This window comes from Watersipora subatra, chromosome 7 (assembly GCF_963576615.1).
Source record: "Watersipora subatra chromosome 7, tzWatSuba1.1, whole genome shotgun sequence".
NCBI classification, from domain to species: Eukaryota; Metazoa; Bryozoa; class Gymnolaemata; order Cheilostomatida; family Watersiporidae; genus Watersipora; species Watersipora subatra.
In genome coordinates, this window is record NC_088714.1 from 35,791,512 (window position 1) to 35,815,028 (window position 23,517).

Consider the following 23,517-nt stretch of genomic DNA (forward strand, 5'->3'; position numbering starts at 1 on the left):
ATTTACCTTTCATAAAAGACTGACAAGATTTTGCAGGCTGAATTTAGATAGTAATGGGTTTTAAGACACATCTCTGTCATTCTAAATCGGACTAAACATCCCTAACTTCCGCTCCTAAAAAGCTAGGCTATGTCAAATATTTATGGATGGAGCTTGTTGTTAGAGCAATGATAAATAGCTTGTCTACCTTTCACAAGAGACTGAGATTATTTTGAAGGCTGTAATTAGATAATGATGAGTTTTAAAGGTTGACTTGCAACAAAATTCCCATTACAGTTATTTCATATCAAAAGATTCACCACGTCTTACTCTTTTGTGTGGTAGGTGCCAAATATGTGGGAATGTGATTACAAGCCCTTAAATGCTCAAACCGAACGGTTAATCGCAGCCACACGAGATCCCCTTAGTTTAGATTCTCTTTCCAAAACGGCTCAAATGTGACGTAGCTGTGTTAGATGGTTTCTGTTTACACTTTCATGCAACCTTATTCGTCGAAAAATTTCCACAAATATACTCCACGCATTCAATAAAACCATGTCTATTGTTCTTACGCGTCTGTTTTATCGTCATTGTAAATGCTGTCACTTTTAGCAGTGATATCTTATAACTTGCCGTAAAAATTCATTTAATTTTTTTAGCTTTACCTCGAAGGAGTACATATCATTGTCTGATAATCGCGACAAGCCTGTTGGTCACCTGTGATAATCGAAAAGTGCTGCAAAAATTATTTGCGAAGTATTGAGTCACATGATCAGATTACGACTTGCCGATTAGACCAGGCCGAAAGAAAACTGTAAAGTAGCGAGCATCTATATTTGATACGGAGTCTTCGGTAAAACCCGAAGTGTTTGTCATAAACTAGTGCTACGATAAGTTTTATATTGAGCTTTTTATTGGCCTTTCAGTTCACGTGAGAACATCCGTGACAAGACAATAAATAAATTTCATGACTACGTCATCGAAATAAAGAGATTCCAATCTACGGCGGCTTTTCCCTTTTGAGCTTTTAAGAGCTTGTAATCACTTTTCCACACATTTGGCACCTACAACACAACAGAGTAAGACATGGTGAATCTTTTGATACCAAATAACTGTAATGTGAATTTTGTTGCAAGTCAACCTTTAAGACACCCATTTCTATAATTCTAGATCGAACTAAACATCTATAACTTTTGTTCCTAAAAAGTTAGTATATGTTACATATTTATGAGCGAAGCTTGTTGTGTCGTTTGCAAGACCGATACAGAAACGCTGTAAAAGAGCCTTCATGGCTTTGAAAGTTAGTGAACCAATCTTTAGTTTGAGTACAAAGTCGGAATCAGTGTGTCTGATTTATCTAAATAAAAAAATAAAAGCTGTTCGTGGCAGTTATGGTTTAACTTTGATTCAATTGTTATGAGTTCTCATCACTGTAAATGACTTACGACTATTCTTTGCAGCACTATCTTTTTCGTTGATAATTTTAATCTACCCTACAGGATGAAAATATTCGATGGATTTAATAATTTGCGATTTCTCAAACAGACGATTCCGCAAATTATTAAATTTCGCGAATAATTAGTTCTATTATTAAACGCAATGGAGAATAAGTACTGCCTCAAATTATTAACTAGTCGCTAGGCAGAAATAGTGAACATAGCCGAGTTCCAATTTAAAAAAAAATCGCTGTGGCTTTGAGTTAACCCCATTGCCAATGCATCACACTTTTTTACAAAATTATTCAAGGTTGTCACAAGTTATTCAGAATTCGACATCATCATCGGAAAAATCTCTTGCAATTCTTTACGTTGAAAAGACTCATAACTTACAAGTTGTTGGTTCACCAAAGGCCTCCGAATTGATGAACATTCATGAAAACCTCTGTATGAAGCCAAAAATTTATAGCTTCGCATGAATTATGCTTAGCTTATGAATTAGCTTATGTATAATTATATTATAATTAATTAAACTTGAGTGTGCAAATACAATATTTCAAATACAAATAAATCTTTACAAACTATGGAGTAAATAAAAACAATTTATTTAGACCATATGGCGATTGCCTGGCAATAAAATTAAACTTATACTCTTGTAGTAAATACTAGCGCGTAATGGCGCTCTCTGACTAGCTACTTTGGTGATAGCAGCGCTATATCGCTATCACTGTCTTGGGTAGATGTTAACCCTTTTACTGCCGAGCATGTACCAATTTGGGTATCTGCCAAGTGCCAGCCATTTTACCGAAAATTGCTGATATTGCTTCATGATATGTAAACAGTATTTTTTTCCAATTTCAATCTCTATTTTAAACAATTTTGTTACATATTTAAATTTGCTAACATTTTAGCCATCATTGCTATGCAAAAATTCAATGGATCTATACTTTGTGCGATGATAAAGCTGTGTGATGCTATGATCGATGCGAAGCTAAAACGATCCTCCATGTTTCTTACTCTTACAAAATTATTACTTTCACCACTCTCAGAGACAGTGCTGCTGCTTTAATTATCTGTATAATCACGAAAATCTGAATCTGAAATGGCTATAATGTCATCAACATTACTAATTACCCGTTTTCTGACTCGCTCGCGGTAATTAATGAACTCACACAAAAAATGTTCGTTATTAAATTAGAAATTCTCTAACAAAAGTTTAAAATTGCTTCGTTATTTTAGGCCAATTTTATAGACAAACCTTCGGACAACACTGTCAATTTCATAAAAGTCTTGAAGACCTTGGGTTATGCTGTCAACGAATAATAAAATGAGGTAACTACGCAATTGCTGGGAAAGTCGCAATAATGCGTCTACGGCAGTCGTCCCACGAAAACGCATTTATGCGTCTACGGCAGTGAAAGGGTTAAAGGCGACTCTTTCGCTACTACATGGCAGGGATCGCTAAACTTATTATGGAAATGTTTACTATTCCATATCTATTTCCATAAACATAAATATTTCCATAATTTTATGGAAATGGATATGGAAATTTTATTTTGGAAATATGGAAATTATGTTATGAAAGCGGAAATAATATGGATATGAATTTTGGAAATGTTATGGCAATGGAAACAATATGGAAACGAATTATGGAATTGTTATGGAAATGGAAATAATATGGAAATGTTATGGAAATGGAAATAACATGGAAATTAATTATGGAAATGGAAATAATAAGGAAATTAATTATGGAGATGGAAATAATATGGGAATGAAATAGGGAAATGTTATAGAAATAATATTGGAAATGAATTATGGAAATGTTATGGAAATGGAAATAATATGGAAATGGAAATTGTGACATACACGTAATCCCTGCTACATGGCTGGTAAGGCAGTTATCATCAGAACTCTCCTCGTGGCTTTCTATTGCAACGTTCTGCCGGTTGGCCAAAAATTTGTAATCGTAAAATCATTCTTGTTCCTTTTTTAAAATGATATATTTTCCTCGTTAGCAGTTGCGGTCACTTCTACATCAATTTCAAAACCTCCCTGAATGATTGGTGATCATCTAGGAATGACATCCACCACCCTTGCAGTCATTGTGCCTTCGTGTATGAAAAAGCTGCTTACTCGACTTATTTCACGGGTAGATGACCAACCGTTGCGCAGTCTGCGTTTATTAGCTTTACTGAAAATGGGTCATGCAGATTATTGGGCTCTTCTCTCAAATTAAAACAAATAACGAAGCGGTAGGGATGAAAAAAATAAATTTTGCGTTCTACCAAATAAACAAAGTAAAATTCAATTTTAATTTAGTATACCTAAATGGTTTTCAAAAAAACTCATTACCACAAGTTGTTGGTTCATCAAAGGCCTCCAAAGCGATGAATATTCGTGAAAACTTCTGGACGCAGCAAGAAATTTATAGCTTAGCATGATCGACTCGTAGTTGCCAGCTAAATACAAATCTAAACACGCGTTGTACGCATGCGAATGGTTAACCCTATTGATAGCTGCAATAGAGTTAACTCTTGTAAGAGAGTTATTGTGTTCCTCCGCGAATAAATTAGTCCGCGAATATGCATGAAAAAGGCGATTTGCGCGAAACTTAACTCCGCGCATATTTTCATCCTGTAGGATATATACCGTAAAACCTCTAAATGAATGCCATGGCGTTCTATTTTTCAACCCTTCCTCTATGGCGGCGGTCAATTGGAGGCTGACGGTCTATTTTTCAGATAGCTTGTCACAATTTTCGGAAGATAGATTTTGCCCTATAGCTTGGCGAGACGAATGTCGCTTATATTTTGTCCTCTTTTTTCGGTGGACCGATATTAAACATTTTGAATGAAATAAATATGCTAACTTACCTCTAACTTGTCAAAGATTTCTTAAAAAATATGCATCAAGAAACTGAGAAATATCTCTACCAGTTGATATCTATTGCTTGCAATTGACCTGCGATGATATTATAGCCTGTGTCCTTTGCAATTTTTTGAATTTTGAGTTTTTATTTCATTCTAAATTTGAAGACATATTTTTATTTTATATCTATCTTTAACATTGGTGAATAAACTCTTATTGCACTTACTGTTATGTTTGCTACAGTTTGCAACCAAAACTAGCTTTTTATGCGCAATAGAAGTGGAGTTATTAGCATCGATTCGTTGTAAGCTGTGTTAAGATAGCCGTAATGATGCTATTAAATAACTTGCTATAAGTTTGCATATTTATAAGTTATACAACAATAATCTATCAAATGATGCAAATATATATTCATGAACAAGTGACATAAACGAACCATACTTATATTGCATGCAAGAACAAAAATTAAAGTTTTTAAAACAAAAATATTTCCGTCGTTTGCTCGGATAGCTGCGTTCTGATTGTTGCTTTCGATGGAACGAACATTTTCTAATTGTCCAATACCTTCCACAATATCTTCTAGCTTCAATTCTTCTGCGCTGCTGGACCAGTCGATATTAGCGTCCAAACAATTTTTCGGCAAAGCAAAACTTTCACCGGCTGCATTTAGCACTAATGCAGTGCTAAAGGTTTGCTCTGTGAACGCATAACCTTTAGTCCAAAACTTGCGAACCGGTTTTTATAAGCATTTCCTTCGAAATATTAGGACCACGTTAAACAAGGAACTACTATTAGCCTGAAGCAGTTAGTAGTTGTATGGCATTGCTTTCCAAGTTCCATCTACCATCGTAAATTTAAACCGTTTGTTTATATATGTACATGGGTCTATCCATAAATAAATGGATTTTTTGGCAAAATTTCAAAACAGTAATTTCATTAAAATAATGCTTCACATATGAAGTATACATACCAAACCCTAAAATAGAAAATAATTGTGGGGGTAGTGCTCCTCTATAGTGTTTTAATAGTTTGCTAAAGTTAGTGTATAGGCACAAAATACTTTATGACCATAATGGCAAGATAGAGATGCTTGTACATGGTATACATATTACTCTGAACACAAATATCTAAATGTAATGGATTTCACAATGGCTTTGCTGTCCGTTAATGCATAAATTGGTATTGCGTGCAATGATCTATTGGTGTGGGGCTCTTTTATAAGTTGGCATGTTTTGAGTAACAATGGTGACAGGAAACATAAATAAGTTTCTACTACACTTGTATTATTAGTTCAAAATTAGTAATTTATTTTCAATGCTAACTTTATACACTGTACCTTTAACCAATTTCAGTTTTGCTGAAAGTTGCACATATTTCCGAATTTTGCGTCACCGCTGTTACACTGTCACCATTGTTACACCCCTCAACTCATCTAACTATAGGATTAATTTGAGTGAATTTAACATTTAACAGTAATTTGTGGTGTTGTTGATGTTCTCATGTATGAGTTACTCATTATATTGTAAATCTAAGCCATTGTGGGAACTTAACAAGCTTCTTCTAGCAAGTTAGCAAACGGTTGCTACCTTACAAATGTATTACTAAGACTTGCGACTCCGATACTTAGAATGGTTCAAAATTTAATCAAATCTACTCATGGGAGTAACTTGCAACAAGTGCTTGAAACAGAATATTGTTAGGTGGAAAGTCTGCTGGTCATTTCTGCTTTCAACATGGGTAAGACAACATCAGCAGAGCAGATGCGTAAATATCGTAAAAATACGTCTATATTCAAAACAATAGACTCAATATTTGACTGCCCTAGTCAAAATCAAAAGAGTAGAACAAAATATAGAGCTCAACTTACAGAAGATCAATTGGAGGAAACTCGAGAAAAAGCAAGAACTAGAGTTAAGCAATACAGAGATCAGGAAAAACTTTTGAAAGTAAAATTACCAGGTATGTACATTCATTTTTTTTCTTTAAAAACTTAATGCTTTACTACATCTGCGTACATTATGGATGTTTTAAGTTAATGTTTCAAGTATCTTGTAAAAAAATGTTATTAAAGTTTATATTCATTTTTTGTAGCAACCACTTCCCAATTTGGCAACCCACAATCTGAAGATAAAGCTGTGAAAAGATTGATCGAGCACTTCTAAACAGTCCAAGCAAAGGTCGCCAGACCGTCCATAAACTAGCAATGACAGTTGGACTATCATTGTGAGAAGATGGGAAGATGGCAATAGAGATGAAAAAAGATAAAATAAAACAAAGAAATAGAAAAGTAAAAGTAGGCCATTGGAAAGTTTTAACTTATGCATAGATCCTGATGACCATGCAATTAGTGATCCAGAAAGTGAGTGCAATTCCGAACCCATCAAACAATTAGCAAGCACATTGAAAGAAGGTGATTTTGTGCTAACATTGCTGCCTGGAAAAAAAACTTCTAGGCATTATGTAGGAGTGGTAAACAGTGTAGATGCCCTCAAAGCTAAAGTGCAGTTTTTTAAAGTGTGAAGCCAAAAAACATTTTTTTGTTAGTACAAAAAATATAGCATGGGTAGAATTTCATCACATAGCCAAGTCACTGTTTTGTCCGACTCTCTCCAAAAGAGGTCAGTAATGTTTTACAGAAAATTTAGAGCATGCAGAATGCTCTAAAACATTTTGTTAGTACATTCTCACAATTACATGATCAATATTCATTTTTTCATCTTGTATTATTTAAGCTTAATCATGTTTGTCATGTATTATAACTATTACATTATTATATTTTATACTTTGAAACCAATAAAAAACATTTCAAGTTAAGGCTTGTCTATATATATTGTAATCATTAGCTTTAATACCATTATTGATCTCATTACGGTGAACTTAAATACTTAAGTTTACAGAATATAAGAAGCGTAACGATGGTGACAATCGAATGTAACAGCAGTGACATGTTTGCAAGCAGGTAGTTCACAACTACCATCTAATATCTGGATAAATTTTAGTGCATATGTCAGCAAGCTTCTTTAGAATAAGATAATTAAGTTTTTATAATTGTGCTTCGCAACAAATCAGAGAGTTTTAAGGATAAGCAACCAGCTCTTCAAAATGCATATTTCTCTGATGTAACGCAAGTGACACACTAAAAGATTTTTCAGTAAAAATTAACTTTAGTGTGACATTATACATCATTTGAAAGAGCTTGTTGAGCTCTAAAAGAATATCTGATTTAAAATCATCTTAAATGCGATACCAACATTTTATAATTAAATTTCTGCTTTAATTGTAACAATTATGGATAGACCCACATGTACTTCGGAGTATCAGGACTGCGTTAAACAAGGAACCACTATTAGCCTGAGACATTAATTATTTCTAAAACGCTGCTTTGAAAGTTAATCTAGCATCGTAAATTTAAGCCATTTTTCTATATAGGTAGGCTACTTCGATGTAGAAAGACCGCGTTAAACAGAGAGCTATTAATAGCCTGAAACCGTTATTGCTTTTTGCTATGGGGTTGCTTTTAAAGTTTTAACAAAAAAAAAAAAAAAAAGCTTTGGAATTGGACAACGTTAGAATTAATATATAACAGTTCATTATTAATACGATTTTGTGGACACTTCTACTAACTAAAAATTCCACTGTCATACAGCCCACGACCGAAGTGATATTGGGAAAAAAAGAAAGGGTACTGATGGTTGAGAAATGCAGTATTAGCAGTCAAATGGCACTGCAGTGCAATAGGATAACTGCAATAGTAGCTGTAATGTACTGGGTGTGGGTGTTATTATATACAACAAATAGCAATAATGAAAGGAAAAGATTATATGTTTATATCTCTCCCCTGCAATAGGAGAAATGCAATATTGGCCAATATTAGAAGTAAAATGCACTGATATTATTAGAATAACCAATATTATTAATATAGTAATAATATAAAACCAATGCACAATTTTGTTTACATTTCAAAACTTCATAGGTAACAATATCACGAAGTTGTGATATTTATATAGATTTTTAGAAATTTTGTACTACGTAGTCATTGTTTTGTAGTCATCCAAACCTACAATTAATTATTGTAATAATCTCATAAGAACCGTTAGAAAAAATATCATTGTCATTTTCTTTACTCACACTGCGTTGGAAATCAGTTAGAATACCAAAGTACTCAGAATTGTCTAAAATGTCAGTTACTTTGAAATCAGCAAAAATGAAACGATTTCAGTACTCCTAACTTAATTACAGAAACCTTCGGCAATTCGACAATACTATAGACTGGTTAAACGTGCATGTTATTGTTTTCGTGAAATGCGCACGACTTAATCATTCTATTCTCTGTCGCTCGGCGTTTTAATTTCCGGTTCATAACTTTGCCAAATAAATCTGTCTACTTATGTATAATCCGATCAGATGGGTTAATTTTAGGAATTTGCGGTAACCTTTCAAAGGCTTGGTAACATATTTAAATAGGTTTATATGCGTTTTGTATCATTATTATACTTAGACGACTTTACTGAAAAATAGTTAAATTAGTTGATAGGATTTCGTTACAAGAGTTTGGTGACGGCCGTTAACGGATAATTTTTCGGGAGTTGTGTGCACATGTGCATTTATCATAAACCTCCCAAACCAATCGCTTCGCTCGTGTTTGGTCATGGGATCAGTTGATATGGGCTTGAAAAAATCAAATAATGTCAAAGTTGCAGTCAAATGGAAATGGGCATTCAATTGGAGAGTGGCGGTGTATTTTTCAACCCTTCTCTTAGGGCGGTGGTCAATTGGAGGTGGCCTGCAAATAGAGGTGGCGTTCCATTAGAGACTTTATGGTATATGTCTGTGTTTGTGTGCCCAGTTATATCGATGAAGTTTTAAGAACGAAAAATGCACTTTGCACAGGATTTGAACTCGGAACCTACAGGTCTGCACACAGTCCTGCTAAACCAGTAGGCCGTGCGATCACATTGCTATACAATGGGTTAGCACATCATACTTATTACACCTGCCAATCCTTGAAGCACATAAATTACATGATTTTTTTTATTATATATTTCAATACAGCATAGTCTTGGCTTTCAAATGAGCCTATATTCAATACACAAAGAATTATAGAACTATGAAAAACAGGGTGTCAAAAGTATGTCCTGCAAAAAAAATACACTTGGGTCAGGTTCTCAAAATGTGATGTCACAATTATTATTTAGCTTTAGGTAGTCGATCCCTTTCGCTGCCATAGAGGCTGCGCTTTTCTGTGACAATCGGTGCTGCTAAACTCAGAGAGCGCTAATAATAAACTAGGATTCTAGATTATCAACAATGCCTGGGATCGTGCTAACGCCTAACCAATACAAACACATGTTCTGGGTTAATTAATTATGCTTCAATAAATGGACTGTCGTTGATAAAAGTAATGAAATCACATAGATTAAATTGTGACCTGCGGGTTGCGTGGCCCTAAGACTAAATGTCAATCGCACTTTCGCGAGATCGCGCTATGCCTGAAACTAATTAGTCTCAGTTGCGACCCTCAACATCACAATAAAATGAGAGGGCTAGTGCATAATATCATCGGGAAAACATAGTATCGTGCTTGGAATCTGAGTTATTTATCATAGAAATAATATGTAAATGGAGAACTAATGAGACTGATTCCTTTGTCATCTTCTTTGGTTCTCTGAAGTTGTCCTATCTTCGCCTGACACTAGCGTTATTATCGTAGTTGATAAATATAAGCGGTAAGCAATAAAATAGGCGGTAAGAGCACACAACACCGCATATGAAAATTGGGGCGTCACAATTTTCGATGTGGAAATGTTATGGCAATGTTCTGCTGGTTGGCCAAAAATTTGTAAAATTCGAAAATTGTGATGTCACAATTTTCGAGCCTATGCCAGTAAACATTTCTATGGTAGAGCTCTGGGGAAATCCTATAAACACCAACCAATGTCTGTCTCACCATGGCAAACAATAGCTCATTCGAAAGCCAAGACTCTGATGTACTGAAATATACAATAAAAAATTATGTAATTTATGTGCTTTAATGCCGGTTGGTCAAAATACTCACACTTCATCTAGCGGCTTAAAGAGTATGATACAATTTTTTTTAAAACTTTAGTAAGTTATAATAACAGCTCTTTTTAAGAGCCTAAATAAGGGTTTCAGCTACTCAAATTCATTGGGTAAAGAAACTTGGTCGTTTAAAAATAAAACTTTTCAAATACTTTTTTATTATCCATTCAGCACGGCCATTCACCTAGTTCTTGAATTTTGTGAAATGGTTATTATTACAACTTATTATTTTCATCACATTTTGCAATATTTGAAAAGGGATATTTATGGGGCAACTTGTCATTTGTACTATTGTTTATTCAAAGAATTCCACTACCATGTCTTTGCTTGTGTCTGACACAATTTGCACTAGTTTGTTACAGTGGATTTTTAAGGATACCGAATACTAGCGCGCAGTTAATAATGTTACTTCTAGGAAATCTTCCAAATTTATTTGTTTGCGTGAGCATTTCTGGATATCCAATGAAACATATTTTATATCATGAAATTTACCTTGGGTAATCAAAGTTGTTTTTTATTCTTTCAAACATTACCACGATCATTTAGCATGTGATTCTGTAGTCTAGATAAGTTCATGGCTTTCAAATGTGTGAAAACGCTTGACGGGACTTGATATTTTTGGCTTTGAGAAAGTACTTTTTAGTTTCGCGTAATCCCAAACTAGGGTGTTATCATAAACAGATACGCAATCCCATTCTAATAGCCACTCGCATTTCATCTGCAATTTATGACTAAAACTACATTTATTACTAAAGGCTACCGGTAAGCCACTGCTCTATGGTTACAAGCGCTTACTAGACAATAAAATAGTTTTGATAAGCATTTTATTAACAACATTAACCCTTTGACCAGGTGTAAGCCCCCCCAAAAACAACCGAAATTCATGTAATTTATTTTCGAAAATTCAATAAAATCGATATTTTATAAACATGCATAGCTCAAATCTTAAATTTATTTCTATGAACAAAATTTTTTGTACACAAGCATTCATTCACATATCTTCTATTAAAAAATACAACCATGTGCAATTGTCCCTGTATGAAATGCTTGGAAGCATTTTTTTTCGGTAGCATCAAACACTATAATGTAGCCGTACGAGCCACCATAACGATCGTTTTCTCTGTATATTCCAAGTATATTAAAAGTCCAAAAAGTTTACATCACTTTTATCATTGAAATTGTTTTTATTCTGATCAGACAAAAAATCACTAACGATCGCAGGATCAAATAATCTTTTATTTTACCGTTTTGAAAGTCGAGCCGGTGTTGACTGGTTTTTCCAACTTTTATTCTTTTCCAAGGAGGCGCGATTTGTTTAGCTTTTAGCACAAAGCAACGCCTCTCAGATAATCGTTTCATATTGTAAACCATCCACCGATATCTTGTTGGTGATATTTAAAACTTACTAGTGTGCATATCCTTTGTTTAACGTTACTAGGTGACAGCTTTATAAACATCTACCGAAATAGACATAAATGTCGTTTCCCCACGCAATCGGCAAACAACATTTTGCTAGTTTCCCCTGCCAAAGGGTTAACAAGTTGTCAGGTGATTGATTAGTTCATTTGCCTTAATGCTCTAGTTTGAAAGCACAGCCTTCATTAATTGCCTTTAAAATTTGCATGGCATACTGGATGGTGCAACACCGAGACAGGGACAGCAGACATTTCTTTGATTCACCTCGAAGGCAGCTTCTAAATAAAATAAAACAATCACTCTGCTGATGGTTTATCCGCTGTTTACTCGCAGTTGTGTTGCCATCTTTTTCTTCCAAATCAGACCTTGGTTATCGAAGACTGTTAGAAAGTTAGAATTCCTAGCTGATATCATTCCTTTTTGTCCTATTTTGTATTTGTATTAAGGCAATTTGTACTAACGTCATTGGAGTATTGCTGGTTAAAAATTTAGCTCATTATTTTAGGAGAAGAAAAAAAAGTATGAGCCACCCATTCCAACACGAGTAGGCAAAAAAAGAAAGCGAAACAAGGGTCCGGATGCTGCTAATAAGTTGCCTCAAGGTAAGCTAGACCAGTTGTTGATGCTCATGGGTAATGCCATATACAGTCAAACATGGATAACTCGCCCACGGATAGCTCGACCACATGGTTAACTCGAACGGTTTCTTTGGTCCGTTCCCACGTAATGATAAATTGCTTTAGATAACTCGACCTCAACTCCGTTAACTCGAACAGTTTTTTCTCAACGGCTACTGAGACGGTTGTTATCGCTTTAGAAAATCACTTTATTCCAAGTCATAGAGGTAAACCTCAACTTTTCGTAAATCATAGGCGTCGTTATTACTACCGTAGGCAAAATATTTTTGTCAATGACTTTTCTAAAGGTTTGGTGAATTTTGATTTTTACCAAACATCCGCTTAGCCATGCCTTTCAGAAGCATGGAAAAGTGAGGTGACCTTCGCATAAACTTCAAGAAAAATCGTCAAAATTGATCTCGGTTAAAACGCTCAAAAGAAAAAGATGTCTTTTCTTCTGAGCATTTCAACAACGATCAAGTTTTGCCAATTTTAATCTAAAAAACGTTCTGACAATAACATCACCTCAAACAACAAAACAATCTCAAGTGATAGAAAAATCTATACTTTTTGATAAAAAAGTTTTAAACTTTACATTAGAAGCATTTAATTTGAAACAAGCCATTTATGCTTTTGATTTATATTATAGTTTGTATATGTACATGTATCTACTAATAAATAAATAAATACATGGACTTGTGACAGTGCTCTGATAACTTGAACGCTCTGATAACTCGAACACTTTTGCTCGGTCCCGTGAAGTTCGAGTTATCCATGTTTGACTGTATATACACTTTCCATGGACCATGACATTTTAGTTTGTTATTGTAGATCGTTAGATGTGTCGTCAAAACAGAGAATAGGGATTGCGCAAAACCTTGTATTCTTGTCAATCAGCAAAGCTTGTAATTTTAAACATTTCATTCTTTTAATTTCAGTGACACCATATACCAAATGTAGGCTAAAAATGTTGAAGTTGGAGAGGATCAAGGATTACTTATTGCTTGAGGAAGAGTTCATTAAAAACCAGGAGCGCCTCAAACCTCAAGAGGAGAAGCAGGAGGTGAGAATTTTTACATGCTGCATTGAACATTTTATAAAACAATTCTGATCTGAAACAGTTTCAAGGGTTACTATTAACATTAGGGATAGTTTGATCAGTCAGTGATAATAGGAAAACCTAAATAATGGGCAACAGACAGCAGTATAATGTTTAAACCATTGTAACAGTGTTAGCATAACATGGAAACATTTTTTCACCTCAGTGACTTCTAATGCTCCTAGTGGCCGTGCCATATTTAGTATTGTAATTTTATTCGTTAAATAGATAATTAAATTTATTTAGTAAAAATCCCATTCTGATGTGATTATCTCATGTAATTGTTTGACAAATACTTCAAGTTTTTTCAAACCAACAGGAGGAGCGTAGTAAAGTGGATGACTTGAGGGGTACACCCATGTCTGTTGGCTCGCTAGAGGAGATCATAGATGACAATCATGCGATTGTGAGCACGTCAGTCGGCAGCGAGCACTATGTCAGCATCATGTCCTTTGTTGACAAAGATCAGCTAGAGCCAGGCTGTAGTGTTCTTCTTAATCACAAGGTACCTCTTTATTTCTGCATTTTGCTTCACCATTTTTATGGCAGCTTACCTACTAGATTATATGTTGCTGACCCAGCAATGATTTTATGATAGCTTATTTGGTCTGAAGTTTTTCGAAACATCACAATTTTGTAAGTAAAAGTAAGAGCACTGTTAGAACTTAAATATTAGAAAAACGATCTATCAAAGCATGTAGCCCTAAATTTAAAACTTGAAAATAGGAAGAGGTACAAGGCTGATTTGAATGTGTAGGCGATGCGCATAGCCCGACACGAAAAAATAGGAATTAAGTTAGTTTAAATTACAGTTGAGGCTACTACAACGTAAATAGTCTGTTGTAGGAATGTTTACATTATATGTATTTACGTTATATGAACAGTAGAATAGATGTAATTTGCTTAATCTGTTCCAAAATCTCCCCCTTTCAAAAAGGAAACACTAAACTTGAACTTTTAATTTAATTACTGTACAATAGCTTTAGTATTATCGGTATGTATCGACAACTTTTCTCTGCTTTGTTATCGCTTTTTCTCGGTTTTAGGCCCATGATTATGGTAATTTTGCGTTATGTTAAGAAAAGCACACACCTTCAATGTCGCTTTATATCGATTTTTTCACTTGTTTTTCACAGCAAGATCTATGCTGCAAAGAAAAAACTTGTATGTCTAAAACAAATAAAAACAAAAAATTTATCTTTACTATAATAAGAGCAGTGTCTGTCATGTCATAAATGTCAATTTAATTAGTTTTTTCCCTTTTTCTCTAGACAGCAAAGTCTATGGCAAAAAAAATTAGATGTCAAAAATGAATTAAAACAAAATTATGCATTTACTATTATTAGAGCGGTGTCTGTTGTCCATACATTGGTCTGAAGCCAGGGGTAAATGTTATAGTCTGGCAGCCACAGGGCATTATTGTGTCAACAGGTATCAAATTACGCCTATAGCGATTAGGTTAGTAGTCTGTTTACTGTAGTCAGCGACTCCAGACTCGGCATGCAAGAACCAATCAAAATCGGGTTAATACTATTGTAAACAAAACTTAAGAGGGACTCAAAAGGATCGTGAGCACTCAGCAATGCCCCGATAGTTACTAAGATGTTGAATCAGGACGTTAGGCTAGGCTAGCGGCGACCACTTCTAAAACAGATATTGGACAGTCTCAAATTAATAGGGACTTAGGGACAAGTTTTGGCAAACCATAAGGTGAGTTGTGCAAGACATGACTTGAAACTTGGAATATTTTGACATGATGTGTGGCTCAGTCGATTGGTTTAGTTTTTGTGTGTGCTGCTCATCGGATTTGTGAGATATTTGGGTAGATACTTTTGTTTTCGCTCATAACTACGTGGACCTTTGTTGTTTTTGTGTGTGTGTAGACTACGGCCCGGTCTCGGCTTCGGCAATATCCCCGCTAAAGGACACCTGTGGTTTTTGCGAGCTATGGAGCACCATCTACAAAGCGCCTGAGCGATCCATAGCAAAAAGACTAAAGCCATCCCAACAGCTCGCACAGCTTAGCTCACGCAAATACCATGCTGGATGAAGTTCGCTAGCAAATCCAAGTATCAGAGAGCTTTTTAAGTTTCAAATAATCTTAAACCTCAGAAAATTAAGATGAAAAAATAGCAAACTCACTCTACTTTATCCCTCAATAAATAATCAAATGATTATCAATCAATGAGTAGATATATTCGTCTATTGAAACATTCTGCATTCTCTTCACTTGATCATTTATCATTTGTTGGTGTCACCTGTATCAAGGAACTGTGGATGATAACAATGATAACTGTGGATACTAGATTACAATAAGTGATTGTCAAATGCCTTACTCCACATTCTACACCTAGGTAACTACAACAAGCTACTGTCTCCTTTTAATTAAATATCATTGTCATATGGTCTGTATTTTGCAACTACAGATACCTATTGCATCTGGCATTCCTCCACTCGCAGGCTTAACACCTACCAAATAGATGTAAAAGCCTACGCTCTTGCAAAACTGCATATTTAGTTGGCACAAGTCTATGTGGCTGTGTCATAGAGTTATCTCCCCCTAGAGTGATAACTACACAAGGGTTTCCGGTGCCAACAAGGAGCGTTTAGGCCACGCCCCTTTTTTGTGCTAGTCAGTCGTAGTGATTGACTAGATCAATAACATCAGCCATGATAAGGGTTAAACAAGGATCATGAATTTCCAGTTAAGATAGTAATTAATGCTCATATTAAAGAAATGAGCATTAGTTTATTACTCTAATATATGCTTATTATTTAAAGCAATTCAATACCTACCAGGGATCGCTAAACATATTATGGAAATGTTTAATTTTTCATATCCATTTCCATAAACATAAATATTTCCATAGTTTTAGGGAAATGGATATGGAAATTTTATTTTAGAAATATGGAAATGGTAATAATATGGAAATGAATTATGGAAATGCTATGGAAATGGAAATAATATGGAAATGAAGTAGGGAAATGTTATGGAAATGGAAATGAATTATGGAAATGCTATGGAAATGGAAATAATATGGAAATGAAGTAGGGAATGTTATGGAAATGGGAATAATATGGAAATAAAGTAGGGAAATCTTATGGAAATGGAAATAATATGGAAATGAATTATGGAAATGCTATGGAAATGGAAATAATATGAAAATGAAGTAGGGAAATGTTATGGAAATGGAAATAATATGGAAATGAATTATGGAAATGGAAATTGTGACATACACGTAATCCCTGATACCTACATAACTTGCAAAGGTACTGAATAGATAGTGTTAAGTAAGGGAGTTAATGCAATCAGTTACTCATAGATAAGATAGATAGTCATACTGGAGTTGTATTACATTAGTGTGATGGGAAGCTAATCGACTGCCATCAATTATGAGCTGTACTACCCGAGTTGCTCGGGTAATAAAAAAGTCTTTGAACAGAAAATTTATTTTTATATAACATTTACCGTTCTAACTTATAAACTTCATATCATGAGAAAATATTTTTAAGCATTTCAAATGAATTAAGAGGAAAAAAACAACTAAAGGTTTTCAAGCTTTTTCAAACAACTACAACTTTTAAATTTCATATCATGAAAGAAGTTTTTTGTTGAAATAAAATAGAAAAAAAGTAAAACTGTAAATGTGTTTAAATGTAAAATAATTAGCAAGTAATGGCTAAATATAATCTGTTTAGCTATGATTACAATGACAAATTATTTAATAAATAAGGTAATAAAAAAGTCTATTTTATTTTTATATAATTATAATTTAGTATAATTAAGTATAATTTATTTTTATTTAATGTATAACAACATTTGCCACTTTAACTTTCAAACTACATATTATGAGAAGCGTTTTGTTTAATTGAAATAAATGAAGAGAAGAGAGAAAATAAAAACAACTGTAAATGTTTTCACGCTTTTTCAAACAACTACAACTTTTAAATTTCATATCATGAAAGAAGTTTTTTGTTGAAATAAATTAGGAAGAAAAATGAAACTGCAAATGTGTTAAATGTAAATGTGAAATAATTAGCAAGTAATGGCTAAATATAATCTGTTTAGCTATGATTACAATAAAAAATTATTTAATAAATAAAGTAATAAAAAAGTCTATTTTATTTTTTAAATAATTATAATTTAGTATAATTAAGTATAATTTATTTTTATCTAACATATAACAGCATTTGCCACTCTAACTTTCAAACTTTTTGCTTGCTTACATCAAGCAAAGATGTCCACTAACTAATGGACATCTTTGCTTCAATTCAAGCTAGTCTATGTATTTGATTGATATGCTTTGAAATCTAATATTACATGCAAGGGCTGTTTGTGGACTGTGGTGTCACTCTATGAATCACTCTATCACCATACAATGTCAATACTTTCAGTTTATGGCAGTCGATTAGCTTGCCATCACACCAATGTAATACAACCCCAGTATGATTATCTATCTTATCTATGAGTAACTAATTACATTAACTCACTTACTTAACACTATCTATTCAGTGTCGTTGCTAATCAAGTAGGTATTGAATTGCTTTAAATAATAAGCATATCTTAGAGTAATAAACTATAATCACCATTTCTTTAATATGAGCAATAATTACTATCATAACTGTGCAAATTCATGATCATTCTCATGGCTGATGTTATTGTTCCGTCGATCACTACAAGCGACTAGCACAAAAAAGGGGCGTGGCCTAAACGCTCCTTGTTGGCACCGGAAACGCTCGTGTTGTTGAATGCACAGTTATCACTCTAGAGAGGAGATAACTCTATGGGCTGTGTAGACTGCAGCAATGAAACGACTGACAAGATTGAGAAGGGTACTCATATAGAGTATAGACAGTGATACCCTAGTACACTTATATTTCGCTAGTATTTAGTTTCGTGAGTAGCATACAGAGTAAAATTTCGCTGCAACTTAATTTCGCAACTCTGATGAGTGCGAAAATATAATGATGTGAAAATAAATGCAGTGGAACAAACATAATTATATTCCTCAGGTTCGGTTCGCTGGTAAGAAAAAAATTTCAATTTGGGACTAGTTTGTAATTGTGAACCGCAGGTAGAATTGTATGGCCGAGATCGATAATGCAATATGATCGCTTGCTGCCATTTGTTTCTTGGACTACTGTAGAATAGAATTTAATTACGCTGAAAATTTTAACGTTTTTGTCACAATTTAGCTTGTTTTTATATTAACGTATTTTAATTTTAACGATCAACGGTGTTGTGTATAGGTATTAACTTTAACGTTTTCCCAAACACTCAACTGCTGCTAATAATTGCTGAACAGCTTTATTACAGTAATTACAAGTTGTATAAAAATACATACATGATACAGCTGCTAGTAATACTACAGCTACAGATACTAGCAGTGTGTAGTTATTATAACTTCTTCTCTTCCTTTTTTATTAGTGTTATTTATCAGAGCTAACTTTTTCTCTATGGCCTCATCTTCTGAATCATTTCAAGTTATTGAAGAGGTGTCAGTGGTGAATCCAAACCTTTCCAGAGCCATGCTGCTTGTGTAGTACTGTGAGAGTCAGTGTGTTTTATTTTCTTTCAACACGCCGTGCTCACCGCATTGATTGATGTTCCCAACAAACAATAACGCTACTAATGCGTGTGCATTGACATCAAATTCCTATCATTATAAATCATTCTTAATGGGAAAATAATCATAATTACTTGCAAAGTAATAGCGTAATAAATTTTGACAGTCAAATTATTTTGTTGGTTTATAATTTAACGATGCTATAGTGGTCGTTAAAAATGTGAAAATAAATGACGTTATAAAATTCCATTCTACAGTATCAATGAACAAAGCTATTCAATTCCACGTTTTCGCTCGTTCATTATGATAGTTTAGTTTCGCTCATGAAATTTTCGCGAGAGACATAAGTGTCCTAGGGTAATGAGGTTTAAGATTATATGTAATAGTTTCATTAAATACCTTTGCAATATGCTTTCTAGAATCAATTGAAAGTTTTCGATGTATCATGATAAACAGACTGTGTCCATTGGTAAACATGCTATGTACACAATGCTAATAAGCATTCAATGTTCCAAGATACACATACAAAATTCCAATGATATTCATTAATCACCCAGAAAGTTAGTTGTCGTTAAACATAATGCACCAATAATGTTTTATCGTCGCTACCAGCTCAATAAATCTAAAAGGAAGCAAGACATTTTGTTTATAGAGGCCAATTAAATAAAAAAGAAATAATATGTACCAACGGAAAGTACTAATAAATACTTGATGCTTGTCACCTGTTGCCCAGCGACGTAATAATTTCATTTCAATAAATTTCAATAAAATATTAAGCATTAGATTCGTTAGTTAGTCTGCGTCACAACCTGTGTACCCAATGAGGTATACAGTATAGCCTGTCAATCAGTAATGGTACAAGGCCCATTGTAAATAGTATGAAGAGGGTTCCTGGCTAATATGATGGCGAGAAATGTCTGTCATATTGAGTACTTGGCGGCTGACTACGAAGTATAGAATCATTTCCATTATAGACAATGAGTTCCAAATACAAAATTATCATATAGACATATAAGAGCTCATTTTTATGGTGTAATATTTGTCTATCACCCATAAAGTTACAAAGAGATAACATGATTGATGTGAAAATCTCAAGAAACCTAATCAGAGGCTGCAATATAATCATCGGCTACTGTGATCAATTTACAAAAGTATTTTTATTGCAAAGGTTCGTTTAGCAAGCACTTTATACAGTTATCGCCTGAGCCAATTTTGGAAAAACTTTTTTACAATGTTTTTTGCTAGCACATAAACTATCACAAAAATTATCTATCAAAGCGTGTAGCCATAAATTTGAAACTTGAAAATTGAAAGAGGTACAAGGCTGATTTGGATGTCTTGGCAATGTGCATAGCCCTACATGAAAGGACTAGATATACACACTTTAGCTCTTGCCGCAACGATATTTAGTCAACTCATACATCGCATACTTCTGTAAGGTAATAATTAACATATGAGCACTATTAATAGTAATACAATATAGCATAGCTCAATAGATAAAAATACCATGAAATATGTATAAATATATAGTATAACACAACATTAGGGAGCTGATTGGCTGATGTGGCTAGTTGCGCATGTCACAAAGAAATTCTTATACTCACCTTTTAATGGCAAGTAATCACTGTTTGACAACAATATCTCCGGTAGGTATGGTAAATAAGGTACCGGTATGGGATGCTCTATTTTATCTATTAGACACTAGACTCGTTATACCCCATTATCGTGCCTCCTTGGGAAAAAATGACACAAAAATGCCCTGTGGCCACCAGACTATTAGGATAAAAGATCTAGAATTCAACTAGAATTCAACTTGTGACATTTAGCTTGGTAGACCCACTGAATATTTCTGATTAATTGTGCAGCTACTAATTATTTGAGCTTCATTGGCACACCTGACAATCTCTCATAGCACACTACAGCACCAGGGTAATAGTGTATCCAATAGAAATACAGTAAATACAGTCATACTTCGACTTACGAGCTTAATGCGTTCCGAGACTGAGCTCGTATGTCAATTTACTCGCATGTTGGTGCAATTTATTTATATATAGAACAATTACATATATATTGATTGGTTTCCATACTCTAAAAATGCAAATAAAACACTCAAAACCAGATATTGTAACATAAAGAACATGTTGATTATTGTCCTAACTTACCACACGTTTTCAAAAAGCAACAAATAAAAAATAATGCAAGGAAATGTGATTAATTAAAATGTAAAATTAAATACATACAATAGCAGCTAACGCTAACATTTGCCAGGGAGGGAGATATAAGTTATCCTTCATTACGACAGTTGACTTTGATAAATCTGGATTTTATCAATGTCTTAAAAGACAAACTTAGAAGCAAACCTAAAAGCAAATTTTCATTTTCAACTTAACGTAATTAAAATTTCTTCGGCGTTCATAGTTTGAAGTTTCTCGCTGGTTAGCTAATTTTTCCTTTGTGTCGCTTTCACGACCAGCCGGCCGTTTTAAGATAAGGTTAAGGACGTTTGCTTTCGTCGCCCTTTCAACATGCTGCGATTAGGACGAAAACAGGTGTCGTCACAAAGGTTTAATGCACGACCACTAGCCAACTTGTCCGAATGTCTATTTTTATAGTTGATAGATAGCGCCGGCCTTTTCACATAGCGTCGTTTAAGTTACGCAACTTACGCTGTCACCGGCCAATTGTTTATCTTTTATCCAATGCCTGAGCGGTCTCTCCATCAGCGGTCATGAAGGTCGCTACGCCGTTTAGAAACTATGGTTAGTCCTTTTACGAGCTAAATGCCCTGAATATAATCCTTCTGTTTGATAATTGTGGATGTATTTCTGTCATATTGCTGAGCTAGCTCAACCACGCATACACATTTCGCATATTTTTCAATAATTTTCCGTTTAATATCAATTGTTATCATTTGCTTTTTCTTTGCATTATTTTTCATTTTACTGGCAAACTTTCGGTCTACGCACAGTACTTTTAATTCACATAATTCTGCACTGAAGCAGAATAACTGCACATAACCTGAGCAGTTGAAAAATGCAGATTGATGCTGTTGTCATAAAACACCTCCGGCATACTTGGCAACTGACTCACGTGCTCGTATCTTAAATATGCCTCGTATGTTAGTGCTAAAACTTGTTTAAAATCTGGCTCGTATCTCAAGTTTCTCGTACGTTGGAGCACTCGTAAGTTGAAATATTACTGTAATTAGTTCTAGGAGTGTTTAGGTTAGTTAGGTTGTTTAGGTTAAATTTCCTAATCCATTCCAAGATCTTTCCAAACTCACCCCTTTGGCCATACAAAATGGCAAATCTAGACTTGGCTTTTTAATTTGTGGGCTGTACCGTAACAGCAGTATTATTAGTTTGCATCGCATCAACAACTTTTCTTTCCTTTCTGCTCAACTTCACTGGTTTTATTGCCCATGGTTGTGGTAATTTTACAATAAGTTCATGGGGGGCGCATTTTCGACATTTTTCGGCATCTTCAGTATCTTTAAGTTGACATCTTCGACTTTTGTTTGCAACAATATTTTTTCTAAACAGCAAAGTCAATTCTGCAAAGTAAAACTAATAACAAATATTTTTTACGTCTCCAATAAAGCGTAACAAAGATATTTTTACTACAAAAAGAGTAGTACAACCTGTTAGTTGTCCATCTGTTTCCAGGGGTCAAGGTTAGGATAAAACATAATTTTTGACGATACTCCAGCTCGCGACATTCAGATTGGTAGATCGACGCAGTAACACCTGCACCGATCGATCGACCTAAGTACTTTTGAATAATTATGCAGCCACCCTATTTTCTGTTTTTTCGACACATCTGACGATTCATTGCGACGAACTAGAATGTCGCAAAAGTTGTATATATAATAGATACAACTATTAGTATATGTATATATAATGTATACATATGTGTATATAATGTATATATAAGAGATATAACTATATATGTATATATAATGTATACATATGTGTATATAATATATATAAGATATATAACTATATATGTATATATAATGTATACATATGTGTATATAATGTATATATAAGAGATATAGCTATATATGTATATATAATGTATACATATGTGTATATAATGTATATATAGGAGATATAACGCAATATACGTCATTTTTTCTCTCACAATTGCCACGGTTACCATTTCAATCAAGATCTCGCCCGGCTTGATACTTTACAAATTAGGCTATTTGGGATATTTGTACGTAGTATGAAGCAAAAACTTCACTTAAATTATTTACGTTATCTGGAATTTATGTTATAGGAGGTATACGTGATAGGAGCGTCTATTCTACTCCTACACATAGCTTTTTCTCCGAAGTGTGGCAAGGGTGAAAACGATATTTTTATGGCTAACTATAAGATTCTTGTTATTAAAATCGATTTGAGAACTTGCACCGACTTGATGCTTCATGTTATTTGGATTTTCTATGTAGCAATATGAAGCAAAAAATGTTT

General features: G+C 34.1%; 1 protein-coding gene across 1 annotated transcript in view; it reads left to right on the forward strand.

The window, feature by feature from the left end:
* The window catches only part of LOC137401154 (26S proteasome regulatory subunit 4), a 44,404-nt gene that overhangs the window by 2,513 nt on the left and 18,374 nt on the right, over nt 1-23,517 (forward strand). The window contains exons 3-5 of the mRNA XM_068087533.1: nt 12,265-12,361; nt 13,315-13,439; nt 13,795-13,980. Of these exons, the coding sequence (XP_067943634.1) occupies nt 12,265-12,361; nt 13,315-13,439; nt 13,795-13,980 (408 nt within the window). The remainder of the gene's footprint in view (nt 1-12,264; nt 12,362-13,314; nt 13,440-13,794; nt 13,981-23,517) is intronic.